Source organism: Agrilus planipennis, unplaced genomic scaffold, assembly GCF_000699045.2.
Source record: "Agrilus planipennis isolate EAB-ADULT unplaced genomic scaffold, Apla_2.0 scaffold206, whole genome shotgun sequence".
Lineage (NCBI taxonomy): Eukaryota > Metazoa > Arthropoda > Insecta > Coleoptera > Buprestidae > Agrilus > Agrilus planipennis.
In genome coordinates, this window is record NW_020438979.1 from 194,632 (window position 1) to 204,709 (window position 10,078).

The 10,078-nt window shown below is 32.4% G+C and overlaps 2 protein-coding genes and 1 long non-coding RNA gene across 3 annotated transcripts; 1 reads left to right on the forward strand and 2 right to left on the reverse strand.

Moving 5' to 3' along the window:
* Nucleotides 1-1,239: 1,239 nt before the first annotated feature.
* On the reverse strand, nucleotides 1,240-4,218 carry LOC108740392. Its single transcript, XR_001938327.2, has 3 exons — nucleotides 4,037-4,218; nucleotides 3,513-3,625; nucleotides 1,240-1,521 (listed from the first exon to the last, which is right to left on the reverse strand). It is a non-coding gene; the product is annotated as an uncharacterized LOC108740392 (long non-coding RNA).
* Nucleotides 4,219-6,120: 1,902 nt separating this feature from the next.
* LOC108740391 (leucine-zipper-like transcriptional regulator 1) lies at nucleotides 6,121-8,934 on the forward strand. Its single transcript, XM_018474693.2, has 5 exons — nucleotides 6,121-6,342; nucleotides 6,402-6,825; nucleotides 6,881-7,044; nucleotides 7,100-8,243; nucleotides 8,386-8,934. The coding sequence occupies exons 1-5, from the start codon at nucleotides 6,212-6,214 to the stop codon at nucleotides 8,803-8,805; spliced, it is 2,283 nt and encodes a 760-aa protein (XP_018330195.1). The 5' UTR covers nucleotides 6,121-6,211; the 3' UTR covers nucleotides 8,806-8,934.
* A 102-nt stretch (nucleotides 8,935-9,036) lies between these two features.
* LOC108740400 (probable 39S ribosomal protein L49, mitochondrial) lies at nucleotides 9,037-9,733 on the reverse strand. Its single transcript, XM_018474702.2, has 2 exons — nucleotides 9,589-9,733; nucleotides 9,037-9,532 (listed from the first exon to the last, which is right to left on the reverse strand). The coding sequence occupies exons 1-2, from the start codon at nucleotides 9,646-9,648 to the stop codon at nucleotides 9,068-9,070; spliced, it is 525 nt and encodes a 174-aa protein (XP_018330204.1). The 5' UTR covers nucleotides 9,649-9,733; the 3' UTR covers nucleotides 9,037-9,067.
* Between the last annotated feature and the right edge of the window lie 345 nt (nucleotides 9,734-10,078).

The following is a 10,078-nucleotide window of genomic DNA, read 5'->3' on the forward strand; positions in this document are numbered from 1 at the left end:
ACCGGATGTTATTACCCACATTTTTATGCATTACATTCACCTTTAATACCATTTANTAAGTTTTCAAATTCGAAATTTTGTACGACTATTTGAACAAAATAATAATCATCACTTTTTAATATAAAACAAAATTGTTTTAATCATGTTTTCATTAATTTAAGTATTTTTTAGGAGGGTATACTAAAAAAGTCAGTAAAATAAGTATTTGCAAACATTTTTCAAAAAAATATTCTACAATTTTCTTATAATTTACATTTGTTACCTATCCAACATAAATTTTGTTTAATATTTCGTATAGCAGGCCTGAATAAATGTTTTTTAGTCAAACCTTTTCACCGCCATTTGTTTCCGTTTAGTTAATACATATAGCTCGCTCTTAGCAGCCACGCTTAGGTATATTATACGGTCTCTTAAGTAAGTTGTTCCACTCAGATGAACTGCTGATGGCGCCTAGGTGGTTCATTGTATGAGGTTGGGGCTTCGGAAAGAGCGGCTGGATAGCTAGCTTATATAATTTACCGCGACTCCGTATTTATCCTTCTCCCTCAGTGNGAAAAGGTAAATGAAAAAATACATAAGGTAGGTAAAGAATAAAAGAAAGACAACTTCTGAATATGATAAAAACGAAAGACAATTTCTGAAAAACATAAAAAGTAAACAAATGTTAATTACATTTTATTGGTGTGCCTCCTGCCTTGACTGAGCCGACATGGACTTCTTTAGTGTAGTCCTTGATATCCTAGTGGTTCTGATGCCTTCCACTGATCGCGATGATTCTACTTTCTGGCTTAGAGGTCCATCACTGAATGACTAGTCCTATTAACCAAAAAAGATATGAATACATCTGAATTAAATTAGATACTGATTAGTATAAGAAATAAGACTTAATGTAAAACAAAAGGATTTATTATATGTTATATATTATAATATTTAACTAAAGTAAATTTAAATAAAAAGAAAAAATGCAAATAAATGTAAAATAAAATGTTACCTATCCATCATGAAAGTGTAGATTTTAATTTTTTTATGGTAAGAATTACAATCTTTTAATAACCAAAAATATGCTTTTACGAACGCTTTAATAATTTCAGATTTTTAAGAATGCATAGTCAAAAATGAAATTTTACATGACGAAGTAACACATGTAAACAAATATTATGAAAATAGAACAATTTGCGTATTCCCTACTATGACGATTGGTTATAAGTATGTAACTTGCTTTTAAAAAATTTCTTTATACAATAATTATGAAAATAAATACCAAAACTTCCTTTCTATTCATCTAGACTTTACCTAAGGACTAAAAGCTGATATCATTGATGCAAACCTATTTTTCTCAATTAATAAATGTTTCCACTTACCAATTAGTTGCTGTGAATCCTTTCTTTAGTAATAGACAGCAGATTCTTCTGCATCCATTCGGGAAAAAGCATTTTTATGTTTCTTTTAGACGCTGATATGTTGTGGAGTGAAACAGGACTGTCACGATCCATACCCCATGGCATACAGTGTTCAGAGTTCCTGTAAAATAAATTATTACATTATTAACAATGCAACAAATTAATTAACTAATAATTCTAATATTAGAAATGCTGGAGGTCATAAAAGTTTTTATTGCAGAAGAACAAAGATTTGGAAAACACTGTAAGGGTTCAGGTATGTAAAAAAGTGCGTAGAATCTAACGGTGCAATCAGTTTTCAAGTACGGTGTCAAAAATGTAATTTCCGGCACTAGTAAACGAGAAAATAAGGAAAATTATACGAGCAACAAAAAGCGCTCGTTGAATTTCTTGGAAATTAGAAGGATTTGGAAAACACTGAAAGGGTTCAGTTATGTAGAAAAGTGCGTAGAATGTAACGGTGCAATCAGTTTTCAAGTGTGGTGTCAAAAAAGTAATTTCCGGCACTGCTAAACGCGAAAATAAGGAAAATTATAAGAGCAACAAAAAGCGCTCGTTGAATTTCTTGGAAATTAGAAGGATATGGAAAACACTGAAAGGTTTCAGGTATGTAGAAAAGTGCGTAGAATCTAATGGTGCAGTTAGTTTTCAAGTGCTATGTCGAGAAAGTACTTTCCGGCAATGCTAAACGCAAAAATAAGGAAAATTATAAGAACAAAAAAAGCGCTTGATCAATTTCTTGGAAATTAAAAGGACTTGGAAAACACTGAAAGGGTTCAGGTATGTATAAAAGTGCGTAGAATGTAACGGTGCAATCAGTTTTCAAGTGTGGTGTCAAAAAAGTAATTTCCGGCATTGCTAAACGCGAAAATAAGGAAAATTATAAGAGCAAAAAAAGCGCTCGTTGAATTTTTTGGAAATTAGGAGGATTTGGAAAACACTGTAAGGGTTCGGGTATGTAAAAAAGAGCGTAGAATCTAATGGTGCAGTTAGTTTTCAAGTGCTATGTCGAGAAAGTACTTTCCGGCAATGCTAAACGCAAAAACAAGGAAAATTATAAGAGCAACAAAAAGCGCTCGTTGAATTTCTTGGAAATTAGAAGGATTTGGAAAACACTGAAAGGGTTCACGTATGTAGAAAAGTGCGTAAAATCTAATGGTGCAGTCAGTTTTCAAGTGCTGTGTCGAGAAAGTACTTTCCGGCAATGCTAAACGCAAAAATAAGGAAAATTATAAGAGCAAGAAAAAGCGCTTGTTTAATTTCTTGGAAATTAGAAGGACTTGGAAAACACTGAAAGGGTTCAGGTATGTAGAAAAGTGCGTGGAATCTAATGGTACAATCAGTTTTCAAGTGCGGCGTCAAAGGAGTACTCTCCGGCACTGTTAAACGCGTAAATTAGGAAAATTTTAGGAGCGAATAAAAGCCCTCGTTGATTTTCTTGTAGATAAAGATTTGCTAAACTTTCAAAGGGTGTAGGTATGTAAAACGATGCGTAGAATCTAATGGTGCAATCAGTTTTCCAGTGCGGCTTAAAAAAATTACCTTGCGGCACTTCTGAACGCGATAATAATAGTAATTATACTGAAAGGGTTAGACATTGAAATTTATTTAAAAATATATGAAGAATCACGCAGTGACCTGAGTTTTTAAATCCTATTTGTAAAGAATAAAATTTAATTGATACAAAATCTAAACATATAATTGCGCATTTCTATTTTCGACCTGTTAAACAATTATATTGAAGTTTAGTTAAAAATATATGAAGAATTACGTAGTGATAATATTTGTTGATTATATTTTGAATGAAAGAAAATTTAATTTATATAATGGGATAATTAGGGAAAACTTCTAAACATAAATACGCGCACGTGAATTTGTTTTCTGGTAAACAGTTTTTCTGAAACTTCCGATTGGTGAAATATGGGTGACAATACGTAGGGAATCTCGTTGTGTTAACAGTTTTCGGTTACATCTTGTAATAAAGAAGGTAAAACTATTGAATGAGACCACGTAGTATTTGAATAAAGCATAACTGAAACACCATTTTCTCTGTGTATAATTTATTTTACTACTTAATTTATAAATTAAATGCAAAGGTAGCACAGCACTTACCCTCATTGCGTCTGCTTCTAGTGGATAGAAGACACTTCAACATTCAGGAATCACACATAAGGACTGCCAATCAAATCTCCACAGCACAAGGTGTCCAGAATTGGCCTATTTTCCTGTTGGAATATTGGTTATATTAGTTTTAATTAAATAGGACATATTTAAATATCCCTAATTAATTTAACACCAATATTAAATAATGAGGTAATATTAATAATAGAATTTTTAAAAAGCAATACTATTAGCCACATAAGATCTTATTGCAGCTAAGTATATATATGATAATTATTAGACGGGATAATCCTTCAATATTGCGAAAAATTTTAACCATTTACTTAAAAATGAAGTTTGAAGTAGAATACTGTTTGCCTTAAAAACGAAGGTAACCGTGCAAGAACCTAACAATAGAAATTTTGCAACAGTGGAAATTGTATCGTTTTTAAACAAAAAGGTTATTGTAACGCCACATCAGCTATTAATCGTAAATTAGAAATCTAATTAAAAGTGCCAAGTTAAAAATATCCCACCTTACTTCTTGGAAGAAGCCAACTGTGTCATTAACTGCATGTTAAACCCACAAAAGACTGCACAGGATTCATGTATGCACGTTTTAAACAGGATAATAACTTAATTTTACCGTGCCTGCTATACCGCAAACAAACGCTTACTAATCTAAGCACAAACTTGACAAAACCCGAGCAAGGACGCTTTTTTATCTCTAGTGTCACATCGCGATATCGCCCATATGAAGCAAAATTGTATTATTAAACAGTTAACAACGATCTTTTAAAAATAATATTTTGTATTATTAATATTTAAGTACATTATAAAACCGAATAATATAAACACAAAAATTTAGTAATTAATAGAAAATAATACATTATTCAATACTTACAACAAATTAAATATAAATTAAAAGAAATAGTGACCGACGTACAGGATTTCGAAGATAGCTTTAATAAATAAGTTACAGGGTCGAACTCGATTAAAAAACACAGGAAAAAGTTAAACAAAAACGCGCTCGTACGATTTCAAACACAAAATGGTTTAATAATTTTGTTAAAACCAATGATACATAGGTAAAATAAACTGTAGAAAATAATGGTGTAAACAGAATTTCGAAGATAGCTTTAATAAATAAGTTACAGGGTCGAACTCGATTAAAAAACACAGGAAAGTGCTAAACAAAAAAGCGCACGTAAGATTTCAATCACAAAATGGTCTAATAATTTTGTTAAAACCAATGATACATAGGTAAAACAAACTGTAGAAAATAATGATGTAAACAGAATTTCGAAGATAGCTTTAATAAATAAGTTACAGGGTCGAACTCGATTAAAAAACACAGGAAAGTGCTAAACAAAGAAGCGCACGTAAGATTTCAATCACAAAATGGTTTAATAATTTTGTTAAAACCAATGATACATAGGTAAAACAAACTGTAGAAACTAATGGTGTAAACAGAATTTCGAAGATAGTTTAAATAAATAAGTTACAGGGTCGAACTCGATTAAAAAACACAGGAAAGAGTTAAACAAAAAAGCGCACGTAAAATTTCAATCACAAAATGGTTTAATAATTTTGTTAAAACCAATGATACATAGGTAAAATAAACTGTAGAAAATAATGGTGTAAACAGAATTTGGAAGATAGCTTTAATAAATAAGTTACAGGGTCGAACTCGATTAAAAAACACAGGAAAGAGTTAAACATAAACGCGCACGTAAGATTTCAGTCACAAAATGGTTTAATAATATTGTTAAAACCAATGATATATAGGTAAAACAAACTGTAGAAAATAATGGTGTAAACAGAATTTCGAATATAGCTTTAATAAATAAGTTACAGGGTCGAACTCGATTGAAAAACATAGGAAAGTGCTAAACAAAAAAGCGCTCGTATGATTTGAACCATTAAACATCAAATTAATTTTGTTAAAACCATTGCTATGTATGTTAAACAAACCGTACAAAATAATGGTGCAATTAGAATTCTAAGAACGTAAACAAATAAGTTACAGGGTCGTACTCGATGAAAGAACGCAGATGTGTTGAAAGAAAACGCGCACGTATAATTTCGATTACAAAACGATTTAATAATCCTATTAAAATAAAAGAAATATATGAATAACATGTCGTTGAAAATGATGGTGTAAACAAAATTCCAAAGTGAGCTGAAACTAAAATGTTACAGGGTCCTCAATTAAATAACGCAGGAAAAGTGTTGAACGAAAGCGTACCTACATACGATTTCAATCACAAATTGATTGAATAAATTTATTAAAATCGAACAAATATATGTAGAATAGTTGAGACTAATAGTTTAAAACTTTATAAATACTAAACAATTCGGAATCAAAGTGTTTTGATTCATGTTCTTCTAGACAACAAATAATTAAGTATTTAGGTAATTTGCACTAGGATAATTTCTGAAATGTACATATAAATCAATAAAGTTGATACATTGTTTCTTAATTTGTAGTACAAAAACAATTTTTATGTACAATTAGAACCACGACATTTCCCCTAATTCATTTTTAATCAGTAAAAAAGGAAGAAATCCTCCATCTGTGTTATATCACCGCAATTATTCATAACCACTTCCTCTTCTTGTTGTTATTAACCTCAAAACTATGAAAATCAATAGTTTGTAAATAATAGCCTAATATAAAAGAAAATATCTAAATAAAAAGTGTTTGCAAAATGAGTGGTTTTACTAATGCTGAAGCAGCTTCTTCAGGATTTGACAATGGCTTAACTTTGGAATTTGGTCCATTGGAAACAGTTCATCGATGGAGAAGAATGCCTGAATGTGATGAATTTGTTGGAGCAAGGTAAGGCAATGCCAAAAAACGCATTCTATGCAAAATTACCCTTTTTGTTCTACTTATAGACGAAGCAAACACACTGTGGTAGCTTACAAAGAAGCAATATATGTGTTCGGAGGAGATAATGGCAAAAGTATGCTTAATGATTTGTTGAGGTTTGATGTGAAAGAAATGTCATGGGGAAGAGCCTTTGCTACTGGTAACCCTCCTGCACCGAGATACCACCACTCTGCTGTCGTTCACAACTCATCAATGTTTGTTTTTGGGGGTTACACTGGAGATATACATTCCAATTCAAATTTGACCAACAAAAATGATCTCTTTGAATATAAATTTAATTCTGGGCAATGGGTTGAATGGAGATTTGTGGGGATAATCCCAGTGCCCAGGTCTGCACATGGAGCAGCTGTTTTTGATAATAAACTGTGGGTATTTGCTGGCTATGATGGGAACGCTAGACTTAATGATATGTGGACAATTTCTCTTGATGTAAGATTTATATAATTCTTCTTCTTAAGCTTCATAGTGCTAAATTTCTTCATAGGGCGACAGTCGTACATGGGAAGAAGTAGACCAGAAAGGAGAATGTCCTCCAACTTGCTGCAACTTTCCTGTAGCAGTAGCTCGAGACAGTATGTTCGTTTTCAGTGGACAAAGTGGGGCAAAAATAACAAACTCGTTGTTCCAATTTAATTTCAAATCTAAAACGTATGTTGTATGTTTAAAGTTGTCATTCCCACTTTAATTTTTTTTATTTTAATAGATGGACACGTATATCTACTGAGCATATTTTAAGAGGAGCTCCGCCACCACCTGCTCGACGTTATGGACACACAATGGTGGCTTACGACCGTCATTTGTACGTTTTTGGTGGGGCGGCAGACAGCACCGTGTCCAACGATTTGCACTGTTTTGATCTAGACACCCAAACATGGTCCATCATTCTGCCAACTGTGGATTCTAACGTACCCACTGGTCGTCTTTTCCACGCTGCTGCTGTAGTTGGTGATGCCATGTTTATTTTCGGGGGCACAGTTGACAATAACGTCCGTAGTGGAGAAATGTACCGTTTTCAATTCTCTAATTATCCAAAATGTACTTTACATGATGATTTTGGTAAAATCCTCGAACTGAAGCAGTTTTGTGATGTCCGCTTCACTGTGGGACATGAAGAAAAACAGATTCTTGCACATTTAGCTTTAGTTGCGGCCAGATCGAAGTATTTAAGGAATAAGATAAGGCAAGCAAAAGAGACAAAACAGCAAGATTCTCCAACAAGCGACCCTTTGGAAGTCAAACTTCCAGATGCGAGTCCTGAAGCGTTTGAAATGGTATTAAATTATATTTATATGGACTGTATTGATCCTACAAAGAAGGCAAAGCAAGGCGAAGATCTCTTTAGTAATCGAATTGTGCTTTTAATGATGGACGTGTATAGACTTGCAGTTAAATTTGATATGCTTCGACTTGAACACCTTTGCATTCAATATTTGGGAGCTACTATATGCTTGAAGAACGTCCTGGAAGCCCTTCACAACGCTGACATTTTGGCTTTGGACTTTATCAAGGAATTTTGCTTGAGGTTTATCGTGAAAGATCCAAATTATAACGCGATTGTGATGAGCAAAGAGTTTGAATCGTTAGACAGAGGACTGATGGTTGAAATAATACGACGAAGACAAATGCCACAACCTAAAGTACAAATCGACACAAATTTCGACATGGCAGGCTCGTCTCTTGAGCAGGATATGGCGATGTTTTTACGTCTTACAGGGTTGGAATTTTGTGATATCGATTTAGTACTTGATGGCAATGCTATTCCTGCTCATAAAACAATATTAGCTGCCAGGTGCAGCTATTTTGAAGCAATGTTCAGATCATTTATGCCTCCTGACAATAAAGTAAAGGTTTGTATTTATTTTTAAATTAGCAATAATTCACGTTTGGGTCTACATTTGACCCTCGAGCAGTTTTGACTTAGTAAAACATTTTAATGTTCAACTGTTTAAAAAAATTTAATGGTTTTTAATTGTTACGTGTATCTTTTAGATTCAGATAGGAGAAATGACTCCTTCAAGGACCTCATTTGACTCTCTACTTCGTTATATTTATTATGGGGACATAAACATGCCACCTGAGGACTCATTGTACCTGTTTTCAGCCCCTTACTTTTACGGTTTCACAAATAGCAGATTGCAGACGTTTTGCAAACAAAACTTAGAAATGAACGTAACAGTGGATAATGTGATACAAATTTTGGAAGCAGCAGATCGTATGCAAGCAACTGATATGAAGAAATATGCCCTGGACTTAATCGTTCATCATTTTATTAAAGTCGCAAGACTTCCCCGTTTGAAACAGTTGAGTAAGGAGCTGATTTTGGATATTTTAATGGCCTTGGCTAACGACATGAGTGCTCCAAAGACTTGCCAAGACTTATCTACTATAAGTCTGAACAGCGACTCATAACTAATGTTTTTGTTAATATTTGTATATAAGTTTGTTCTTACATCTTATTTGTTAAATGTTAACCATTAAGTATTATTAGTATGCTTTCTAAAGACTTTATTGTATAAATGTTTTTATGTATTCAAGAGTATTGTGTATTTAATCAAAATTAATTATTAAGAAATTCTATTATATTTATAATTGTGATAAGTAGAAATTGTTGTTTGTGATAATAATATAAACAATATTACATCAAATTATACTAGTTTAATTTACTAATGGACTATATTTTTTTTTCTGTTAACCAATATTTAATAGCATTAACATAATCACCATAAATTCTAATATATGCAGCAAATTCATTAACTTGAGAACGGAGTGGTTTTGGAGTTTCCTTTTGTAGAAAATCTCTAAGTTCCTGCTCTAAAGCCCAAATATCACCTTTAATGTTTTTAATTATTGTCACTTTTCTTATTCCATGCTGTCCTATTTTCAAGTAAACAGGAATCATGTGATTTTTAGTCCTCTGTATAAAATACTTTTCTTTCAAACATTCGTTTAACTGAGGCCTCCACTCTGAAAGATATGTCTCTTTAGGAACTGGTTCAGGGACCGTAAGGGGTGGTAATAATCTTTCAACATATTTCCACTCTTCAGGAGATTTTGAAACGCTATATTTTACTTTTACTTTACCAATTTCCGACAGTAAAGGGGAGCTATAGTAAGTACTTTGCCTCTTTTGGACTAACTAAAACAATGTCTCATTAAACTCTACGCAGACTCAAAAGAAAATATAATACTTACAGATAAAAAATTAGTTGTTAGTTTGCTTATTTGTTGGAGATTTTGGTAATATGAAGCCATTATTAAGTTACATTTAAACAATTTACAAAGAAGAGCAAACAAGAAGAAAGTAAGGTTACGTTTCCATTCTTCTAGTTCTTCTCCTTACGATTGTCCTTCGATTAAATATTACCATTTAGCCGATGTAAAAAAAAAGTTCCTTAACACAACGCTAACTGAGATCAATTAGCAATATACGTCAAAACTAAACTTTACCAAAATTTTCATTAAAATAATACAGTAAAATTATAAAATAAACCCATCTACAAGAGTTTATACAGTATATACGCAAAAATGTGTTCCAAATTTAACAATGGCAATCAAAGCAGTTTGAATACAAAGCTAGTGCAAGAAAATCAGAAATTGAAAGAAGAACTAAAATGCGTCAGAGACGAACTCCAGGCATGCATGACAAAAGACTTAGAAGAAGGTGATTCCGCTGAAAGCTGTG